Source organism: Stegodyphus dumicola, chromosome 3 (assembly GCF_044657685.1).
Source record: "Stegodyphus dumicola isolate Sdum_Otavi_A_Nest chromosome 3, ASM4465768v1".
Classification (NCBI taxonomy): Eukaryota; Metazoa; Arthropoda; class Arachnida; order Araneae; family Eresidae; genus Stegodyphus; species Stegodyphus dumicola.
The window spans coordinates 203,862,769-203,887,279 of record NC_140770.1 but is presented as its reverse complement, the minus strand read 5'-3'; the positions used below and the strand labels follow the sequence as shown (position 1 = coordinate 203,887,279).

General features: G+C 32.7%; 1 protein-coding gene across 1 annotated transcript; it reads left to right on the top strand.

The window, feature by feature from the left end:
- Positions 1-880: 880 nt before the first annotated feature.
- GABPI (zinc finger DHHC-type palmitoyltransferase GABPI) lies at positions 881-22,006 on the top strand. Its single transcript, XM_085813781.1, has 4 exons — positions 881-968; positions 1,161-1,660; positions 10,770-10,946; positions 20,899-22,006. Exons 2-4 carry the CDS (start codon positions 1,182-1,184, stop codon positions 21,086-21,088), a joined length of 846 nt encoding a protein of 281 aa, XP_085669907.1. The 5' UTR covers positions 881-968; positions 1,161-1,181; the 3' UTR covers positions 21,089-22,006.
- Positions 22,007-24,511: the final 2,505 nt, after the last annotated feature.

The window sequence follows — 24,511 nt, the reverse complement described above, 5'->3', positions numbered from 1 at the left end:
TATTAAGATCTTTTTGTGTCTGAAATGGATCTTGTGGCAAGGCTCGCCTGCGGAGCTGCTACTGTCAAAGAAACTGCCGGTGTGTTTGAATATGTTCGGCAATCATTGTTCCGTCGGAGTCACACATGTTTGGCGTCTAATGGTGCAAACTTCAAGCATCTGTTGTAACATTCAAGCTATCGTACGCCATTTGTATTTATGTCCAATAAATGTTCCAAATTAATCGCTATCTTGTTTCATTTCCCATCTTTTAACTCAGCTACTACTTACCCCTGACATTTCTGGGCATGGATTCCTATGCAATTCTTAATCCTTATGATGTGTCCTACCTCCCCCAGAAGTTTGTCGCAGAAGTTTGTCGCAGGAATTTACGGGACATCCTGTATATTGTATTAATATTATGTTTTCAGGATCCACAACAGTTCGGCAGCTTTCTGAATTAACAACTTACTACCATACTCATCATAAATGATTTTCTTTTACTCTGTTCTTATAAATAATCAATAAAAGCCTTTAAAATTATATTTTATTTTTCATTATTTGAAATATTGATTAGGAAAGTCTAATTGTTTGATTAGGGGTAAGGTTTCGTTTGATGAGTACACCATTACTTGGAGGAGGTAAGGCCAAATAGTCATTTACAGGCCTGATCAAGGCCAAGATCATGATTGTTTGTTCTGGAAATAAAGCTTTCGTGCAGTCAAAGATAGCTTTCCTGCATCCAAAATTGTAATTTTTAACAGGGAAAGGCTGTTCGAATTTTAGATTTAAAAAAATACATTTGCATTGTAAAAACTTAAAGGTTTTCAAATTTAACTTTTAGTTTTGCTGTGTGGCATATATTTGTGAAAAATATGAAGCGCCATCTCTCGGTCATTATGGACGCACAACCGGGAGATGTTTAAAACTAATTTAGTGCAGTCAATCGTGAATTCCTCTTCGTACGTTTAACGAAAAGGAAATTTACTGTGAGGTTTCTTTACGTTCTTTCTGTAGTTTGGGAGTTTACTAATTAAATGCGATTAAAGTTTATTAACTGTTAATTTGTTTTTTGTAAATGTCTTACTTGTATTACCGACTGTCCTTTTTGGGAACTGAATAAACTGTTTATTGTTTGTGTTAATGGATCCTGAGTTAAAATTGTTTTAACTTTGTTTCAGTGTTCAGTAGATTGCTTCAGCATGGATTTTGAAGTTATAGCTGCCTTTTGTTTTATGCCCCTGTTGATGCTTGTAGCAGCTCAAGGTTGGGCATGGATGATTTGTGCATTTACTTGTTTACCTTTGGTATTGGTGTTATATTACTATAAAATGTTAGCTTCGAAAACCAGGACTCGCTTTTTCCTTGCTTGGAGTATTGTATCATTCTTCTTTTTGCTTGCGGTATTCGAATTAGAAGTTGTTCCATATTTAGAAATCCTATTCTCTGAGAATTTTGTTCTAATGTGTTTTGTGGCTACTATGTGCATATTTGTATATTTAGTTAAAACGAATTCTCAGCCAGCATCGCTTTCAGCTCAGGCAACTGAAAGAGCGACAAATAAAGCTGACCAAACCAAAAAAGTAAAATGTGAAATATGTTCGTGCATTCAGCCTGCAAGAACTAATCATTGCGATCTGTGTGGGTACTGCATACACAAACGTGATCATCACAGTGTATGGTAAGTATTTATCTGTTATTACTTGTTACGGCAAGAACTAGCATGCATTTAGTAATGAGTTAAAGGAAAATTATGAGTGTGCAGTATTTAAATTCGGAGGCTATCAGCTGTTGCTAAACTATTGGAAGATGAGATAGTGTTAAAGTAATGATTTCCATTGCTGATGCTTTCACTTTAATTTTTATATTTGCGCGAGATCTGTATATGTCTTGTGCTTTCAGTGTTAGTATAATACAACATCTCAATATTATTCTTTGAAAACTAGTCATTTGATGTTATAATGAGGACAGTGAATGACTGTTGTGTATCCGTATCATAAAAATGTAACAAAAGATATTTAATTTAGTTTAGATAGATTGTTCATTGTAATATAGATCTATGTAGAATGCTCAAATCATTCATCTCAGTAGAAACACGAGTAAAAAGTAAATCATATGAGGTACTGTGCGTTTAAAAAATGTACTAGTACATTAAAAATTGTGGATATAAATTAACTAGCAATACATTTTATTGTATAGGGCTTGTTGCTTAAAAAAGATGCTAAGCAATGAAGTTAATTTAATAAATTTAATTTTAATTTTTCATATAATTTGAGACATTTTATTTAACTTTCATTATATACTATTTACAGTAAAGTTAATTAATATTTGTATATGCATTAATTTATACTTTAGTATTTGTGTTGTGTAATATTTTTAGATGCTTAAAGATGGGCTAAAAAGAAAAATGCAGTATATAGGAATAGAAGATGATGTACAAGTGAATACAGCTCCTTGAGATGATTTGAGCACCTGTTGCAGAAGCTACATTAACCATTAAATAAAATAAGCGTATGCTTTGGACATCAAGGAAAGGCACACCACAAAAATATCTGATTGCCAGTTTTAACTAAGGAATGTGTGATGCAGCTAAACCAAAAAATTCTGAGGAGTTAGAAGACGATTACGAGCCCCATGTATTGGCCTTTTTAGGTGTAGAATAATAATTAGGATTTAGGAATCTTTTTTTTTTTTTTAATCAGGTTTTGAAAACTAATTCTCAGATAAAAAGTTACTCATTTCATTCCTCAAATGAAATGACACATTCAAAGCATATGATGGTTAACAAAGCTTAACTGCATATTCTGTAATAAGGCTAAAATATTAGTTTTAGATTTGAGTCAATATTTGGGTTTACAATTTTTTTTTTTTTTTTTTTCCCTTACTGAAAAGGAATTTAAAATCTGTAAATATTTATTAGTCAGATGTAAAATGATCTCATGACATTTAGGAGCAGGGAATGCGTAAAATTGCCAAATATAGAATGCTTCCTCAGATAACAGTTTAAAATACCATATTTAGTCAGTTCTTAGAACCTTGTGCTCTTGATTGAAGTGTTCAGATCTGTTTTTAACTCCATGGTATGGACTTTTAAGATTCTGGATGTGTAAGATCTAATGAAATATTCTATCAATTTGTGAAGTGGGGGAAAAATACAGTTTTCGTACCTTTAATAATATTTATTGTACAATATAATTTTTGTTGTTACTTACCACCTCATGCCAGTGTGATGGTAATTTATGGGTACCATTTTTGAAAAATATGTCCTTAGAGGTAAAGAACTCAAGTAGTGGTTAGCTGACATATGTTTCAGTTTTGAATTTTTTTCCTCTTCAAAAATTTTGCAAGGAGAGAAACAAGGGATAGACAGCGTGGTAGGTCTGGTAGATGCAGTCAAATTTTCCAGCGTAGCTCTGCAGTTTTTTGATAAGTTGCTAAAGCAGCATGTGGTCTGGCATTATCATGATGCAGAATAGTGTGCTTGCTATTAAACATTGTTGGCCTTGTTTTTCGACTGCATTGTTTAAACTGCCCATTTGCGGACAGTATCTCTCTGAATTGAGCTTTTCTTTGGTCCTACTTTGGTAGACGGATGCATAGGTTTTTGGTGAAAAAAAATTACATTTGGCGGTTGCAATAGATGATGATCAATACAACGATGGCAACCAATAGTTTGACATTTTTAATAGTTATAGTGTTTGACATTATTTAATTGTTAAAATAATGCATTTTAATATGTATAAATTTTGTTTTTTATCTATTATTTATGGTTGTTAAATTCAATTTCAGATAAAAGTATATTTTAGGTACCCCTTGGCGAAACTTAGTGATTTTTGGTGGTAAGTGGATACCAAGTTTGTGCAATTCTTTGACTTGTTATTTTGGGCCAAAAATTGCCGATACACAAAGCCAAAATAAAAAGATAAAGAATTGCACAAACTCTATATCCATGTACACATCGACCTATTTTCACTTAAAAAAATTAGAGAATTGCACAAACTAGGCTTTGCGCTCCCTTGACTTTGTCCATGTACATATCGAACTATATTCACTTAAAAAGTCAAAGGAGCAGCCAACAAAAAATATATAATCTGAATAAACTACATTTTAAATCAAACAATAAAATGAAATAAAAAGGGAAATTCATCTTAGCACTACATGAAGAAAATATCCACTTTCCTTTATTTACGAATTTATGCATCTTCAGTCAAACAAAATTCCTTAACAGCATCTGAACTAGAATCTGTATACTGGTGTCGCCACATAAATTCACAAAATAAGAGTAAAAAATATCCGATGTTCGACCATACGCATTTCCTTCCTCCAAACTGGACACATAATAATGGCTACTAAGTAAATATTGATTTACACACCAGTCAGTTAATGGTTTTTTCCCTTTCCTTCCAAATCCTATAGAAACTTCAAATTTATCTTACTACAATCAGCCAATTTACCATGTAAATCACAAAATAACAACTTACTAATCCATCACACGCAAGCCTTTACCCCAAATCTGACACACATTTTCCAAATTTTTTCCCATGATTCAAATTCGCCACAACCATTTACATCGTAATAGGGTTTCCATAGGCTTCAACTACCCAGGTTGTCATAAATGAGACAACAACTTGGCGATAATGAAACAACAATTTCTCGATAATACAAGGAGTACCCTAAAGTCAACTCTAACCCAATTTAATATTGCATTTTTATTTGAAATACTGATTTTGTTGTATATGATATTTGAAATAATTGTATGGTGTGGATGAAGTAATCAGTGACATCATTTTATTTATAAATTAATGTGTTTTAATACCTGTGTGTTTTAATATTTATAAATCTTGTGTTTTAAATATTATTTATGGCTGTTAAATATTAAAAACTCGACTTAGATGTCTTGGGCACGTATTATGCTCATTTCCTAATGATTTTTTTGTAGGTAATCCACTTTTCATTTCTAATTATCGTCTAGCCCAAAAAAGGGCTCATTTTTGTTCTGAGCAAGCAACGATGCACATACGATGCCTCAATAAATTTTTCGCATTTAACTCGCAAGGTACTTATTTGGAATATTTATAGACCAAATCTAGTTTCCAAATATGATCTGAAATGGTGTATTGAGCTAAATTAAGCTTTTTTGCAATCCCTGATTTTGTCAGAAAAGGATCTTGCTCTGCCACGATCTTGATGATAAGATGCGTAGAGCATAGCTTGCGATTAACCCTTTTGTGGCATAGTGTGTCTGGTCTGGACACACCTAAAAATGTCCTTCTGTACGCACAGAAAAATTGAATGAAAAAGTATTTATAGGTTACTGTGCACCTTCTTTATTTATAGTAGATGATAGCTCAACACAAACCAGTCCATATATTTCAGCCATGTTTAGTTTTTTAATCCTTTGCAGCGCACTATACGTTAACGTCGCAGTTTCAACAAAAAACGTTGTATGCAGTCTATTTAATCCTAAAGGAGTATACAGGTAAAATTTTGTAAAAATTGCACTTACCGTTTTAATTCTGTGGGTATTCCATGAGGTGGAACACTGCGCCGCCAGAGCTTTCAAAAGTGCGACTAAGTGAGCATTGCAGTGAAGCTCGAAAATGAGTAGAAGCGTTTGTATAAGAATGAAAAAACTCTGTATTATGGCTGTTTACATGGTTTCCTGGATATACACAATATTCTTGAATATATATGGATAAATACGATAAATATCTATATACACGAGTTCTATATACAAAAATATTTACAAATTTTTATTTCTTAGCTTCGTGAAATTGTTCAAAGCAAGTCACAACTTTTTGATGGAAGCACAAACCAACTACGGTTAAAATAATTAACTACGATTAATATTAACAATAAAGAAAAATAAGCCTGTAATATATACATACACGAAAAATATCTAGACAATTATTGAAAATAAACGGGAATGAGACTAAAAAGCGACAGCAAAAAATTTGCGCAGGTCTATGTAAAGATGAGTCAAGCTACTAATAAAATTCCCGCCTAAAAAAACTACTCCCAAAAAATTCGAGATGCCAATATTAAGGCTTTCATAACACAAAACACACCTAACCCCTCAATAATGCTTTGTTTGAATTCATTCCCCCCCAAACAACCATGGAGGTAGGAAAGGGAGGAGGGGCCATTCCGCGCTAGAAGTGAAGCACTGCTTTGAAGCTTGGGTCACCAGACGGGGTGTTTCTTTGTTTACATTCAGAAGCTCGCTTGACAAGATTCTGATAGTATTTCGACACACGACAGTTCCATAGAAATCGAAAAAGGGACACTCTCGCATGAAAGAAACAATCATAGTGTGATGGATAATAGCAATTTGTATAGTTTACTGACATTTACGCAAAAATCACATCTTGGTTATTTTTCGATAACTAACAACAGCGATTTTGATTATGAATTTGTTTTATAAAATTTAAGCTGTTGCACTACAAAAATATAGATTTTAAGAAAAATGTTATGCTTAAAGAATGAAAAATACCTTACGGTACATTTAAAATTGTATACGTCTTTCGATACCCTTGATAGAGTATTCGCTACTTTTATTTTATGTTCCAAACGTCAAAACGTTTTAAATAAAACAAATTTTTTTCACATCCATATATTATTGTAACATGTACCTTTTAAAATTTTTTAGAGAAGAGGCTTTACTGCTGCTCATTTTAAACCCATCGTTTTAATTTTATATATCTGAAAAATAATCACTTTGGGCTTACACGTTTTACTTATTTGGGTTAATTAAAAATAAAATTACCATCAAATGCTGCAATCCTCGTCAAAATTAATAAATATACACGACAAGTTAGCTTTCCCTTCATTTGGAACCACACATTTGTGAATGAATGGTTAAAAAAAAAAAAAAAAAAAAAAAAAAAAATCTGATAAGTATAATTAAAAGAATTATTCCCCTTACATTTTATAATAACTCAGTTACAAGTTTTAAATAATACTTAAAAAAAAAAAAAAAAAAAATATTTTATTCCCTTTCAGAAATGTTCAGAGAAAGTCAAATACTATTTAATACCTATTTAATTATTAGGAATTAGCGAAATACTTATTTAAAGTATTTCACTAATTCCTAATAATTCTCTAATTTAAAATGAACCGAATAGAGCATTAATTTAAATTGACATTTTTCGATTTAAAAGATGCCTCAGAAGCCAAAAAATCATGTCATATTTAAGAAAGTATTTTAGGAAGAAGCTCTATAAATAGAAAAGAAATAATGCATAATTTTAATATTAATAATACAATAATTTTTGTACCTTAACTACATCTTAATTTTTGTACCTTAACCGAATAAAATCGAATTACCTTAATTTTTTTTTTCTAATGTAATTAACGAAAACTTGTGAAAATATTTCATTCAAATTAAACCATTCTGAGAAAACTGTCCTGTGAAAAGCTGCATTTAATTCCGTTCAGAATGAAATGTTGTTTAAAAATATGTTGTTTTCACATACTTAGGACTCTGAAGTGTTGTAGAAAAAGAAAATATATACATTTATATGTGTATTTGCGACGTAATTACAAAATATTTACACCCGAACGCGTCAAATCCCATAGAACTCAATGGTAAATGACCCAATGTTTTGGTCACCACGTAGGGATCGCCGGTGCTTCAGAGCAGGGTACGGAGAAACTTGTTTAGGGCGACTCCTTCTTACTTCCTACCTCCATGCAAACAACGGAAACAGAAAATGTAAACAACGGATGTTCTCTCCTAAGCACAGATGTTCTGATTGGTAACAGCATGAGATTGCTAAAGGCGCAGTGTTCCCGCTAATGGAACACCCGGGTTTATTCAATGATTCTGCGTATGATTTTGTATGAAAGATTAAAAAATATAATAGAACAAATAATCTGGAGTACAGCCAGCAAAATTATGCCTAATTTTTTTTCCAAATAAAATTTTTTATATCATTAAAAAAAATAGAGAAAATTACTTGAAAAAAAGTGGATTTTAATAACACATAATAAATGAAAATTCTGTGTCTCCTTGTGATATGCTGCTATCTACTGTTTAAAAAGAAAAGTTCAAAGTATATTATAAAGGCATTTTTATCTATTTACGGTTGAATTTAAAGGTTTCAGAAGCAATTTGGGTGTTTCATGTAGTGGAACACTGAGCCACAAAGGGTTAAGACCTTTATTTTTCGAAGAAATCTTCCAGATTTTTTTAGGGTATAAAAGGAATTGTTTGAAAAGAAATTTCTATGTTATTTTTTGGCGGTATGCTAATCTCCTTATTCTATATTAGTTTTAAATTATTACCTTGAAATCTTGCCTAAAATCAAACGGCGAACTAGGTGTGACCAGACCGGGCTCACTGATAATTTAGGAACAACTGTGAGTCTGTATTCTTTGTTTCTCCACATTTCATCAGTCAGTTCATTAACAACAATGTTCGTTTCAGCACTCTTTTTGAAGCTCTATTCAATTAGTGTGCCCACTTTGGCACACCCACAGAATTAAAACGATAAGTAAAACAGTTGATAGTTAAACTTATCGTTATTAAATGCAGAATTAAAACCATAAGCTTAAGTGCTATCTTCACAAAATTTTACTTCTGGGCTTAATTAGACTGAATACCTTTTTTCTTTTTTTTTTTTTTTTAAATCAAAACTTCGACTTGCCAGAAAGCGTGCCAGAAAGGGTTAAGCTCAAAATCACTTGCTTCAGATTTTTCGAATCATCTCCTGCACATTCTATCCAAAACTGCATCTCCACCAAAAACTGTCAGGAAATTTCAGCATGCTTCCATTGTGTGGTTAGAGGAGAGAGAAGGGTACCCTTTGTATTATTGCAAAGTTGTTTCATTTATTGCCAAGTTGTTGTTTCATTTATTGCCAAGTTGTTGTTTAATTTGTGGTAGCCCGAGTAGTTGAATGTTATGGAAATCCTATTATGGCGTAATCGGTTGCATGATTGTGGTAAATTCGTAAGGGCTTGTGGTGTGTTTGGTTAGGAAGTATATTGCTTGTTTTGTGGTTTAGATGGTAAAATGGCTGAATGTGGTAAGATTAATTTTAAGTTTCTGTATGATTTGGAAAGAAAGGGGAAAAGAGCATTATTTGACTGACGTGTAAATGAAGGTTTACTTAGTAGCCATTATTAGGTGTCCTGTTTATAGGAAAGAAATGCGTATGGTCGAACATCTGAAATCCGTACTGTCGAATGTCGCTATGGAGGATATTTTTTTACTCTTTATTTTGTGAATTTATGTGGCAACGCCAGTGTACAGACTCTAGAACTAAGAAACTAAGCAAGCAACTAAGAAACATCCTTTTGTTTCATGGCAAATTCTACTGCACATTCACTGGGGCAGAAGAATACGACCAACAATTTTTTTTTTTTTTTTTGTCAACTTCAACAATATTACCAGTGCCCTCTGTTTCAACTGATAGTCTAGACTAGGGCTTCTTAAACTTTTTTCAGTCATGGACTCCTTTTTATCATTGTGATTTTTTTTTTTTGTGACCCCTGGATCCCATAACATTTACGAAAATTTTGTGGGACCCCATAAGCATTTCGCAAATCCGACATACGCATGAGTAAAACCTTCAGTTTTTTTCATTTGTAGTGTTATATACTATTGCAGTTTTAGGTCCTTAACTTTAATTTCTAATTTTAAGACATAGAACAGTGTGAAAATTTTAAATAAGTACCAGGTGAAATGAGAGCGTCACAAGCAAAGCAAGTAAAATGAGCGTTTATATTATTAAAAGAATGCGTCAAAACGGTTTTGTTTTCCCCCTTTGTCTGTATTGTCTTATCTTTATCTATTTTCAGATACACTATGTTAAAATATTTGGTAATTTTAAAATTGTTATAATAAGTTAAAGAAATATCAAAACTGCTAAAATTTTTGACAACCTCCTGCTGCAGGTCCCGCGACTTACAGTTTAAGAAACTCTGGTGTAGACAGTAATGCATGGCGGCAGACTTCCCTTATATAACTGTTCCAATCAATAACAGTGCAGTTGATCTGGCAAAGTTGATAAGTTGATCTAACAAAATTAATTGGAAGTTAATTCTAAATGCCATGTATAATTGAAACAATTTGCCATTAAGAAACTGGTAAATCTCAAAATTAGTTCAATCCTTCAAACCAATTTTGAGAATGCAATCCATTTTTTTTTCCCTCAGCACATCATATCTTCACATCTCCATTTGATTGCTTTCTTTGAATTGAAGAGCTTCATTTTATGGTTTTCTACTCACGTTCTTTTAGAGTGAATATTTCCTCCTCGTTGATTGCATGGAAGATGTTTCATTATTAGATAAGTTCCAAATTTTCATATCCATGGTAAATACAGTAATAATAAAAACACAAATGATCATTACATCTTTAGAATTTGTATTCTCGTTGCTAATTTTGGAAAGGCATTCTTGTACGTATTTTTAAAAGTAAATATTATAATGATTTTAAAAGTAAACATTGGCAACTTCATGTGAACCAGTCTCGTGAGTTTAGCAAAACACTGGCAGCAAGTGCGGTCCCAATAACAGAACAGTACCAGTATTTATAATAAGAAAATTTGAAGGAAGGTTAAGACATAAAATATTAAATATGTGAAATTCAAAGTATTATGAAAGAAATTTATGAAATGCAGCAGTTTAGAATTGAATTTTAGGTATATTTATTTTAAATCTTTCATAATGTGTTAAATCGAAATTAACATACTATGAGAGATATTTTTGGAATTTTATGGAAGCTGCTGTAATAATCAAAATAAAATTTCTTCAAAATTCAGTAATAAATATCTTTATTTTAGGTTAGACATATGTATAGGCTCTAGAAACCAGAGATACTTCATTATTGCTCTCATTGCTTTAGCAATTGCTTGCTTTTATAGCAGCAATTTGACACTGACCACTATTTGCCATCCAACCCTCGTTGGTGGGTTAATTTTGCTGCCAGATGATTGCAGTGACGTATTTGGAGACATTCAGTAAGTAGCTCTTTTAAAAAGTATTCTGTATGATTATTTTTTTAAGCATATGAATTATGCTGTAGGTTTACTGTCCTGACTAACAGCAGATGTTGTTCAGGTGATGTGGAATCAAAAACACATTTTGTGCATTCAAAATTATTGGGTGAAAACTGTCATTTTATGCTATAAGATCAATAATAATGCAAGTTCTGGATATCCTGATTTTTTTTAAGGTGTTATAGGTAGTTTTTTAATACAGTACAAAATCATTACTATATTATGACAAATACAATGCAAGAGTTGTCTGAAATCAAAAGCACTCACTGATACTTATATTCACTGATATTGCTGATAGTGTCAAGTCAAATGCCATTTATTAGTTGCTTTAAGAAAAAGGTAGGTACTCTCTGATTATCTCCCCCCCTCCTCCTCCTATGAAAGTTGGAACTCATTTTTGGTTTAATTTTTTCCAGAATTAATAGGCAAAAGGCAACAGCTTTTTCGAAAAGAATTCCATAAAAGAGCAGTTAATGAATAACGTTTAAAAAGCAAGAAACACCTGCAGCATAATGTATATATTTTCAAAAAATCCTTATGTATTTTATTTATTGTTTTTACTTCTCACTCCATTCCTCTGCCATGAAAATAAGAATACAGTGGCAAGTCTTTGTTCTTTTTTAAACAAGAAATTTCTTCACAAAATTCTTTCTTTTGTACTAATCTTACGAATACATCTGAAGCTTGGTCCAGTTCTTCTGCACTTAAATTTCCCAGTTTGGGCTCCCTGGGATATTTCATTTTATGGAAAAACCTGAAAATAAAGTTTAGTGAAAGTCATAGTTTAATTCATTAGTAAAACCGATAAGCTAGAATGTTTTAATGCTTCTTCAAAGTGCTCATCCACAGGTGTTGTGACCTAGCCCTCAAAAATCGAGCAGGCAGGTCTACTCTACCATAAGGGAATTGTTCAACAGCTGTGTAGCTGAGGTACCTGCAGAATTATTGGTTATTGGAACATACCTCCAGGCAAAATTTGGGCACAAAGAATTTATTAGCTCAACTCGATTAGACACAAAGGTTTTCAGCCCTTCAGTAGTCATCTTGTTTCAGGTTAACATAACCGTTGAATCACTCAACAGATAATTGTAGTTGAACTGGATTTGAAAAACTGGAACTTACCTTTGCCACAAGGCAGATTAAAAGTAAAACAGTTTATAGTTGCAGTTGTTTATACTGTTGCAGAAGTGTTAGAGCTTTAATTGGGCAAACTCTTGATTTGCTGCAAAGTGGACTAATTTTTATATCTCCATTTCTAGAGATATAAAAATTTCTTTGCATTCTGCATCACAGAATCCATGAAGACTAATAATAATGGTATCACATATAAGGACATACAGGGGTTGGACAAAAATATGGAAACACCTTTAAAAAAACATGTTTCTTTGCTTAATATGGTGTAGGAAACCCGTTGGCATCCAAAACAGCTTGCAGTCTTCTCGGAATGGATAAATACAGTTCCTGTATGTTTGCCAAGGGAATATTATACCATTCTTCCTGCAAAATGGTGGCAAGTTCAGATAACGATGTTGGCGGTGGATAACGAGAACGCACTTTCCGTTCCAATGTAGACCACAAAGGTTCGATAATATTCAGGTCTGGTGACTGTGGTGGCCAGGGGAGATGGGACAACTCATCCTCGTGCTCAGAAAACCAGTCCTGGACAATGTGAGCTGTGTGAACAGGGGCTTTGTCGTCTTGGAAGACACCATCACCATCGGGTAACAAAGTTTGTACCATGGGATGAACTTGATCGGCCAAAATGTTCACATAAGTCTTGGTAGTCATGTGCCCTGACACAGTTATCATGGAGCTAGCAGAGAACCACGATATGGCTGCCCAAACCATAACAGAATCCCCGCCATGTTTCGCTCTTGGCAACAAGCAGTCTGTATTATAGGCTTGAGATGGCGTTCTCCAGACGTAAACTCGGCCAGAAGTGGGAAACAATGTGAAAGAAGACTCATCAGACCATATCACTCGCTTCCACTGCTCTATAGGCCAGGTTTTATGACTTAAACACCACCTTTTCCTGTTACGGGCATTAGCATCGCTGATGAGAGTCTTCTCAATTGCAGCACAGCGAGCAATTCCCTGTTTATGAAGCTCCCTTCTAATTGTTTTGGTACTCACAGGGTTCGGTAACACAACATTCATTTCAGCAGTAACTTTTGCAGCTGTGGTCTTCTTATTTTTCGTCACAATTGCCCTTAATGATCGTCTGTCACGATCACTCAGGACACACTTTCGTCCGCGCTGTGATTTAGCAGATGATGTTTTTCCGCTTTTTAAATATGCGGAATAAATCTTCGATACAGTACCTCTTGAAACACTAAACACCTCGGCTACCTTGCTTAATGAAGCACCTACCATACGTGCTCCAACAATTTGCCCACGTTCGAAGTCTGTTAACTCTGACATAATGCAATGACAACCTCACATAACAGTACTCCGACAACAAATGAACTGTTTAGCACATTTACGAAGTTGTATAGGTGGCATCAGTAGTCGAAAACACCAGCGCCACCTACATATTTCATTAAAATCAATCTTTCTTTTCAAACATGCATTTCATAAGGTGTTTCCATATTTTTGTCCATCCACTGTATCTAGGAATTTGTAATTTAATAATTTCTGGTAACTCCTTTCGAAATTCTAACCAGCTCTTTAATTCACTTACTAAACGGAAAGGGATTGTTCGTATTGAGTTTATTCTTCCACATTTCTTGGAGATATAATTTGGCATGAGCGTTTGACAGATATAATTTGGCATTAGCATCCAAGAAATGTGGATTGCCAACAAAACCCAATGGGTCAAAGAGCGGAGTGATAGTTGGAAGAACTTCGCAAAATTGTTGGCAAACTGTTCAGACACTTTAAAATTAAAACAATCTGATGTAAGTTGCTATAATAAACCAAGAGTTTTAATTGTAGACTGCTCTGATGAGAATATGCATTTTCCGATTTTGGCGTCATTTAACAAATTGGGATGATTGGTAACCCATTTATGTAACTCCATAGCAACTGCAGCTAAAAGGTTTTTTAGTTCAATCTGCAAGTTCTTTGCTTCTTTTAAGTTATTCGATCCAGATAAAATGTTGTCAGCATATGTGTTGTTGATTAATACATGCAATGCCTGACCAAATTTCCCTTCTTCATCTTCAGCTTATGCTCACAGTGTTCTAGTTGCTAAAAATGGAGTACATGATGTTCCGTAAGTTACTGTTTTCAGTCTCCACAGAAGTAAACAGCTCCGGTTTTCACAATATCCATTGTAAATCTCTGTCAGCTCCATGTACTAGTATTTGATGATACATTTTCTTAATGTCTGCACTACATGCATACCTATGAGTATGAAATCTTAGCACAATAGAAAATAAATCTTGTTGTACAGTTCCTCCATTTAGCAATGTAGAATTGAGAAAAACACAGCACTTTATTTAGAAGACATATAAAAAACGATGTGGAGGGGAGCTGACATACTCTCAAGACAAAAAATGGCATAGTGAGGGATATAATATTCTATATTAGAACACTTATTATCTCTAATTCTTTCCATGTGATAAAGGGAGAGATAAATGCCTTAAATAATGTTGCCATGGTTTTATTTTTATATAATTTCTTCAAAAATAAATTTAAACGCCTTTCTGCTATTTCTTTTGATGCTCCCAATGTCGACAGTTTGTCTTCAGTTATTGATAACCTTACAATATATCTCCCATTTTCAATTCTCTTGTGTGTAGAAATGAAATATCCCTCACTGTACTGCTTTTCAAATGTTTCATCTCTTGCATTTTCTATGTGATCACCAGGAAAGGATTCTAACTCGAAAAATTGTTTGGCAGACATATCTAAATTATCTTCTTCCGAAATGAACATATTATTATACACTCAAAAGTCTTTAATCCGGACTCGTCGGGACTTCGGCGATTCCGGATTATCATTTTTTCCAGATTATAGAACATCAGTTTAAATCTGGTAAGATGGCATGCAGAAATTATAAAATTAAAAATATGAAACCGTAATTAATGAAATAAAGAGCAATTTTGATCTAAAGGGTATCAAAATTAAAAAAAAAAAGCTTAATATTTATTTGTTTCCTGTATTAAGCATTTCTTTCAATGCGCGCATGCGTAAAGCATACATTACGCTTAGTTGAAATTAGAAAATTGCAACCAGAAAACTATTTGATGTGTATTTGTGATATTTATAATGACAAGGAATTTGATTTAAATCATATCAAAGGTGTAAATCCAGTTCATTGCGCCCTGCAATGTCTTTCCCCCCCTGGCAGAGCAGCGTGAAATTGATAAACAGATTTCAGAATGGTTAGAGAAACAAAGGATATGCCTTTATACATTTTTTGCAGCAATTTCACTTTTTGTGTGATGGACAATGAAACATGCTTTCGCTTTGTAAATCCTTTGGCAGCTCCATAATCGGAAATTCTTTTTGACAGAATCGAAAGTTCAAGCTTACTTTTATAAAATTGCTCTAACAGTCTGCAAAAAATAATAAGCCGGATCCAGTTAGAAGATTAAGGAACGACGCAATCTGCAACATTAACTTAAAGGATCCAATTAGAAGATTAAGGAACAACGCAATCTGCAACATTAACTTAATTAGATAATTAGATAATTTTAGCTTAGCTTATACCATCCGTTATACATTAGGTGTGCATGCGCAAACGTATTACGTGTATGCGTCAACGCAATATGTGTTCATGCATGCGCAGAAAGTTTGTAGCTTTGAGGTCCGGATAATAGATCATTCCTGATTATGGACGTCTGGATTAAAGACTTTTGACTGTATAAGAAAATAATATATGTAAGAATAATGCCAAATAATAAATTGGAATCATAAAAGTCCTCAGTTTTCTTAAATCCCCATTGAAAAGTGAAATTTTTGTTTTGAAGTGCTTTCATAAAAATAGTTGAAGTTGAATGAAAATGCTTGTTAAAGTCACTTGATGCCAGTAAGTCTGCAAGATAAAAAAAAAAAAAAAAAAAAAAAAAAAAAAAAATATGTCCACAACACTTTTTAATGAAGATGGTTTCATTAAGTTTTGAAATTTGGTGTGGGGAACATCTTTTCATATAAAAATACAATTTAGAAGCAATGTACTAATAGCGTTCATTCTTCTCATCATAAGTAATTAACAATACTTTGACATATTTTAAAGCAATATGAAAATTCAATACAAAACATACACAGTCAAAAGTCTCTAATCCGGATGTCCATAATCCGGAATGATCTATAATCCGGACCTCAAAGCTACAAACTTTCTGTACATGCGTAAATGCATAATGTGTTTACGCGTGCACATAATACATTTACGCATGCGCATATGCATAATACGTTTCCGCATGCATGTTTAATGTATCATGAACGGTATAAGCTAAGTTAAAATTGTCTAATTATCTATTTCAGTTAATGTTGCACATTGCGTTGTTCCTTAATCTTCTAATTGGATCCGGCTTATTATTTTTTGCAGACTGTTGGAGCAATTTTATAAAAGTAAGCTTGAACTTTCGATTACGTCAAAAAAAAAATTCCGATTCTGGAGCTGCCAAAGGATCTACAAAGCGAAAGCCTGTTTCGATGTCCATCAAACAAAAAATGGAATTGCTGCAAAAAATGTATAAAGGCATATCCTTTGTTTCTCTAACCATTCCGAAATCTGTTTATCAATTTCAGGCTGCTCTGCGGACAGGGGGACGTCGCGGCGCGCAATGAACTGGAAGTTGATCTGCCAGCACTATCCTTATCTTCATTGCAGATGTTTTTATTTTAATCTTCTTATAATTCCTTACTAAATGTAGTATTTCATCTCGATGTACTCCGTCTTTGATATGATTTAAATCAAATTCTTCATTATTATAAATACAGTTAAATTCGTTAATCCGGACTCGTCGGGACTTCGGCGATTCCGGATTATAGATTATCAATTTAAATCTGGTAAGATGCCATGCAGAAATTATAAAATTAAAAATATGAAACCGTAATTTATGAAATAAAGAACAATTATGATCTAAAGGGTATCAAAATTTACGGGAAAAAAAAGCTTAGTATTTATTTGTTTACTTTATTAAACATTTCTTTCAATGTAAGTTGTTTAAGTTGCTTCGTTTTATGTGCTTCGTTTATGTTGCTTCGTATGTTAATACTTTCTCTTTAATTCTATAAACAGACATAATTTCTTGTTCAGTTACAAAGTTCCGCTGTTAAAGTCCTATAATTGCTGTGTCGAGAATACCAACTAATTTGTCAATCGAAATTTTTTCATTTTCAATAACCTCTGTGTCACTTTCTTCACTATCAGAAGCGAATTATAATGCCGAGGAATTTGATTTAAGTTATATCAAAGACAGTGTACATCTAGAGAAAATACCACATTTAGTAAGGAATTATAAGCCAAATAAAATAAAAACATCTGCCCTGAAAATAAGGATAGTGCTGACAGATCAACTTCCAATTCACTGCGCCCCCCCCCCCCCCCGATCCGCCGCCGCAGAGCAGCATGAAATTGATAAACAGATTTTAGAATGGTTAGAGAAACAAAGGATATGCCTTTATCCATATTTTGGTCCAATTCCACTTTTTGTTTGATGGACATCGAAACATACTTTTGCTTTGTAGATCCTTTGGGAGCTCCAGCATCGGCAATTCTATTTGACATAATCGAAAGTTCAAGCTTACTTTTATAAAATTGCTCTAACAGTCTGCAAAAAATAATAAGCCAGATCCAATTCGAAGATTAAGGAACAACGTAATCTGCAACATTAACTGAAATAGATAATTGGATAAATTTAGCTTATGTCGTCCGTTATACATTAAACACACATGCGTAAATGTATTATGCGCAAACGCATATTCGCAGCCGTAAACGTCTTACGCGCATGCGTAAACACGATGCATGCGCAGAAAGTTTGTAGCTTTGAGGTCCAGATTATAGATCATTCCGGATTATGGGTGTCCGAATTAACGACTTTTGACTGTATCATGAATACTCATCAAATAGTTTTCTAGTTGCTATTTTCTAATTTTGACTATGCGTAATGTACTCTTTACGCATGCGCACGTTGAAAGAAATGTTTAATAAAGTAAACAAATAAATATTAAGCTTTTTTTTGTAAATTTTGATACCCTTTAGATCATAATTGCTCTTTATTTCATAAATTACGGTTTCATATGTTTAATTTTATAATTTCTGCATGCCATCTTACCAGATTTAAACTGATGTTCTATAATCTGGAAAAACCGATAATCCTGAATCCCCGAAGTCCCGACGAGTCCGGATTAAAGACTTTTGACTGTATAATATTATCTTTAGAAAACAATTCAATATAAATGTCTAATAATATGATGCATGCACACTTTGAATTAATTTTATTGGCATGTCCTCTTCAACAAATCAGTGTGACTAATTTGCTGTGATGGAAGGGGTTGCTTAAGTATAGAATATCAAAAAACCTTCATTGCCTAATAAAAGGTAACTGGTTTTTGGCATTGCTCATTTTTATCGCATTTTATATTGTTATTGTACTGAATTTTGTTATTTAGTATGCATTAAATTCTAAATTACATTTTACATTGCTTTACAATTAAGAAAATGTGAATTATTTTAAGAATAATTAATTCAAATTTCATGAATCTGTAAAATAAAACTTTGGCCGTATATTAGGAACATCAATTTTTATGAAAGACTTTCAAGCTAAGGACTGCAAAATATTGATTATGATTTATATTTAAGCAAAGGTTTTATAGAACTGGGAACTTTTTCAGTATTTCTTGAAAAAATTAGGACATTCCTTACAGCAGTGGTGTCCAACTTTTGGCCTCTTGCGAGCACATTTCCAAAACATCAATATTTTCATTAAACATATTTCCAATCTTATATAACACATCTGAAATATTAATTTCGGCAAATGGGTGTGAGATAAATAGTAATATTGGTTGAACTTTATAGAAATCAGAGAAGCAGAGTTCAAAATTATTTTTTAGTGCATTTAAGTTTTCCGAGTGTTTCTCTGTTTCAATTGTCTTGTAGTTATTAATATGCTTGATAAATTCTGAAAATGGGTGAAATTTTTTCCTTTCATCTGATTTATCCACAAATTTAACTTTATCTGAAAAGCAGTTACAGTCCCAGTCAATTAAAAAAGGATTTTTTTTCTTTTCCCTGGAGATCTTCGTTCAGTTTAGCTGTTATATCCATGAGAAAATACACATTGGGTAACCAATTATTATCGCCCAATTCTCTACAACCTTCGTTTCCGGATTCCAAAAACTGCTTTATTGGCGAAAGAAGTTCTACAAATTGTTGAAGTACTTTTTCCCTGCTGAGCCAGAAGCTATAAGATTCCATGTTCGCTATCAAGTTCATCAGTCAGCAATCAGTTATTTTATAACATCTTGCAAGGTATCTCTTATGACTATAAAAGCTTATCATATTTTAACAATTAAGAAATATAAATGAATGGTTATTTTTAAAATATTTTTTGTTCATAGTACCTAATTGGGCTGACGAGCATATACAAAACGATCAGTGAGCACAAGGTTGGGCACCGCTCCTTACAGTGTTTTACAAAAAAATGAACTTGAAGACTTTTAAATTTCAATAGAATTTTCAGTTTGCATTTATTAATAAAAATGATATCTAGAAGATTTTTTATTTAAAAAATTATTTATATCAAATTCCATCATTTCTTTATTCCTCTATTGTATTTCCCTTGTTTCCCTAATTCTGTAATGCTTTCTTCTAAAAAAGCTTTTCTGTAGCTAAGCCTTTTTCTCTTTGAAGGGGGGAATATGTAAGATGATTATGTAAATCAAAATTATAATTTAAACTAACGGTTACTTTTTAATTCTCCTTCCGTGTTCTAAAAATCATAATAACTTCTCTGTATTGCATCATTTTTAGATTATTCGATTTTGCATGGCCTGCACAGCACTAAGATGTAATAATTGGGAACTGAAACTTTTAGCTTGAACCAAAACCTTTCTCTTCGTGTGCTTCCATATTGCATAACTATGCACTTTAGTTTGACTTCTGCACTTGCTTGGGTGTAATTTCGCTGTGCTTGCTTGCTATCACCATAATATCAAAAATGTAAATGTTTTTGAATAAGCACGACTAGAGTGCCGAGTGAGTTGTGGCCACAAATGTCAGCTGGAAAATGAAAATGGAATTAAAATCGTCTCGACTGCCAAGTTTCTTAGATATTACCAAGTCAACATATTAGCATACTATGCAATCAGAATTCTTCCTCTTTAATATGGATCTACGTACACATCAACACTGCTTTGGCTTTTCCTTGCTATTATTGCATATATATATATATATATGTAAGATAAAAATATTTAAATCAAACTGTTAACTGTAATATACAGTACTCCCTTAACTCTTATTTAATTTTGTTATATCGCCTTACTATCCTAAAAATAGTAATTGCTTTTCTTAAATCTCTGGTCACTGAATTGATAGAGTCATGCAACTCATTGATTATGTTTTAATTTCATTGTTAATTTATTTACTATCACTTCTTCTTCAATTATATTTTTTTTCTGGATGTGTAATTTTTTATTAATTTTTTTAATATTACAATGTTGTTTACCTTAGAATTACTACTGCTAACATGAAAAATGTGTTATAGAGCAAAGTGGGAATATTGTTTATAAAACCACAAGTGATATCTCTAAAAAATGTCTCATTCAACTGTATAATCAGATATTTTGAATAGTGTTTTTAGACTGTAATAGGTTTTATGATGTATTTTACATTGCAAGATGTTTTTCTTATAAAAATTTATGGCTTGAATTTCATTAATCAGTGTTCTTTAATGTTGTTTACATTTTGTTTTAATATAATGTATGTTTAAACATAGAGTTTATTTGTTTACTTATTTTCTAGCATAGCTGTTTGCTTTGTGAGTGCCATATATACACTGATGATAGCTGGGTTTTCTTTATACCTCTTACTACAACAACTGTGGTTTGTATGTCACAATTCAACATTCGAAGAGTGGAAGCAGGGGCAGTTAGGCCTATATAGCAATGGAAATTGCAGGAATATCATCGATTTTTGTTATGGGTATTCCTAAAACCAAATATAAGAGAATGAAGCTATCGTTTTTGTTGTATCAGATTATATATATTAAAGACTAAGCAACTACATGTACTAACATTTAGCTGTTTTTGAAGTAACTGTTGGAAAAAAGCAATTTTCCGGTATTTACTTTACTAATATATGTGATAATTTGCTTTGCATTATTCAGTTATTTATTTTATGATGTATATATCTCATATCATTTAAATCAAAATATAAATCTGATGGAAATGAGTAAAATGCTGATCATCTATTTGTAAATATTTATATATTTAGTTTAAATTTTCTATGCATATTTAGTAATTTGATGATGTAACTTATTAATTTGATGCTTTGAATTAAGTATAAAACTTTTTAAACTTTTTTCTAATTAGTGCATCCTTTGTATAGAATATCTGCATTATCTTGTGCCTGTAATCGGCATCAGTGTTTAAAACATTATTTTATATTCTGATCTTTTTTACAAAAGAAATAAGAAAAGCATATAATAGAACAAGTGGAACCTGGTTATATATTCAAGTTCTGTGAAACACTGCCTAAAGTGTGTTATGGCAGATTATATAAATTAGTAATTTTAATACATTCTCCCTTAAGTAATGTAAATTATTTGAACATTCTTAAAGAGGAAATTAAAAAGATTTAAGTGATAGAAACAAAAATTATCTTCCTTATGATTTCTCTCTTTCTCATACTTGATGTGTAAGCAAATTGTTAATTAAGTAAAATATGCTAAATAATTGACAATATATGTTATTAGATAAATAATCAGAATTGAAATTCATAAAATTTGGTGTGGGAATTAAGACACAATAACACGCCGAATAAATACTAATTCAGAAGTCAAACAACAAAAATCAGCGTTATACCTACAAAATTTTCACAGGACTAGTTTCGATGGTTTTACCGAACCATCATCTTCAGCTGCAAAACCGCAAATGAACAAGATAGGAAATAATGATTAGATAAGATAAGAAAGCCTGGACAAGAATAAGCAAGTGGCGCCATCTGTTGGCGAAACCAGAACTAAAACATAATTTCTCTAAAAGCCGAAGGCAAATTTGGATTGGAATTAGGATCGTTAACTAGAACAGAAAGATTTTTATGAATGTGAAATGCCTCTAGAAAATCCAGTTCTCCAATGGAAGATGTTTTTTGAATAATTTTGGCAGCAGAAAAATTGAAAGTGTGATTTTCAGACCAACAATGTTGAGCAACAGAAGACTTCTGTGTTTCCTTTTTTCTAACATATGCCTCATGTTCTTTGACGCGAAATTTTAAGGCTCTCTTAGTTTGGCCAATGTAAATTAAACCACACTGGCAAGGAATCCTATAAATACCCCAGGAATTCATATCCAGAATGGGGTCCTTGAGTATAGAAGTTGGAATTTTATTGATGGGAGAATAAACAACCCGAAAGTTAAATTTCTGCAAAATATGTGCAACTTTATAGCTAATTGATGGAAAGAAGGGAATGACAACAGAATTTTTATAATCTCCTAAAATAAGAGTGTGGCTTTTAGTGTGTTCAGATGAGAATTTTTTAACTCCTTGATTAATAATGTTGGGTGAAAAGCCCCTGTCAATAGCTATTGCTTTTAAATAATTTAGTTCTTCATCAAGGGCTAATTTGGAGGAGCAAACTTGAAGAGCACGGAAAACATAGGAATAAAATGAAGCTAACTTTTGTTTAGTCGGATGACATGATTTAAAGTGTGGTGGAAGGCAAACCGATGAAGTTTTACGGTAAAATGTAGTACTGAAGTTGGATGTGTTACGTGTGACCAGAATGTCGAGAAACGGAAGAGAATTGCAAGTCTCAAGTTCAAAAGTGAACTGAATAGCAGGATCAATAGAATTCATTGTTGAAAGAACTTTATTTAAATCATCTTTATTACCTTCAAACAGGGTAAAAGTATCGTCTACGTAGCGGAACCATGCCGGGAAGTTTAAAGTTTCAAACAATTTTGATTCATAATAATGCATGTAGATATCAGCCAGGATGGGACTGAGGGGGCTTTCCATGGCTAATCCCTCAGTTTGTTTGTAATATTTATTTTGGAAAACAAAATGTGTTTGTTTCAAACAGAGTTGAGTGAGAGAAATTAGCTCCTCAATTTCGATGCAAGAGAAATGAAATTCGCGAAGTCTGGTTTCTAGACATCTTAATGCACCCTCCACTGGGACATTGGTGAATAATGATTTTACATCAAAAGAAACCATGAGTAAATTACTAGGAGAAATGTTTTTAACCTTTTTTACAAACTCTATTGAATTTTTTATGGTGTAAATGTTATTGTCTAATAGAGTGGAAAATCTAGAAACCAAATATTTAGCTAAAGGATACGAGGCAGTACCTAAATTTGATACAATAGGGCGGAAAGGAATACCACTTTTATGAATTTTGGGAAGAGCATATAATCTGGCACAATTCGCAACAGATGGGATAAGCGAATGTTTTAAGTTGCTTGAAATGATTTGCGAAGATTTGATCGCAGTTTTTATTTTGGACAAGTCCGAAGGTGAAGGATCTTTAGGGATCGGATTATATGGTCCTTCGTTTAAGAGTTTAGTGATACCATCGATGTAAGTGTTCTTATCCATGACGATTATCTGGCCGCCTTTGTCGGCCTTTGAAATGATAATATCCGGGTTAGAATGAATTTCGCGCATTGTAGCTCTTTCTCTCGCAGTTAGATTTGGTTTCAAAGGTTTATTATTGAATTTCACATTATGAGCGATAAGATGCCTAATCATTTCTTTCTGTGAATCTGAAACTTTACTGAACTTGAAAGCTTTTTCGATAGGAGCCAAAATCTTTGGAATCGAGGGTTTACAGGTTTGTGAGAAGTTAAAATTATATTTTAGAATTCTCTCTTGTTCTTCTGAAAGACTAACATTAGAAATATTAACTATTGGCTTGATGTTTACAATGGGAAGATTTTTTGAACTACTTGAACTGGAAGACTGTAAAAGAAGTTTTTCGAATTTAACTGCAAGGGTGTTTTTATGACGGTTAACTGCATTCTTCGTTCTAGACCAAGACTTTTGTTCAAGGGCAGTGAATTTTGGATATGATTTAGCGAGTTCCAGATGAAGCTTATAGAGTTCATGTTCAATTTTGGACAATTGTTGACGTGTATCCCTTATCACGGACCGAAGTAAGGCAAGCTTGCAATTTAACCGAATTCTTGAAACGCGACTCGAAGGTTTTTGATTAGATTTGATTTGAATAAAATTGGGGATCAATTTAAAAGATCCTTCACCTTCGGACTTATCCAAAATAAAAACTGCTATCAAATCTTCGCAAATCATTTCAAGCAACTTAAAACATTCGCTTATCCCATCTGTTGCGAATTGTGCCAGATTATATGCTCTTCCCAAAATTCATAAAAGTGGTAATCCTTTCCGCCCTATTGTA

What these genes read in the sequence shown, in the direction of transcription:
- GABPI (XM_085813781.1), top strand. Translation starts at nt 1,182, where the DNA reads ATGGATTTTGAAGTTATAGCTGCCTTTTGTTTTATGCCCCTGTTGATG. An exon ending in CGTGATCATCACAGTGTATG is followed by an intron (nt 1,661 to 10,769) that starts GTAAGTATTTAT and finishes TCTTTATTTTAG; the next exon opens with GTTAGACATATGTATAGGCT. An exon ending in GACGTATTTGGAGACATTCA is followed by an intron (nt 10,947 to 20,898) that starts GTAAGTAGCTCT and finishes CTTATTTTCTAG; the next exon opens with CATAGCTGTTTGCTTTGTGA.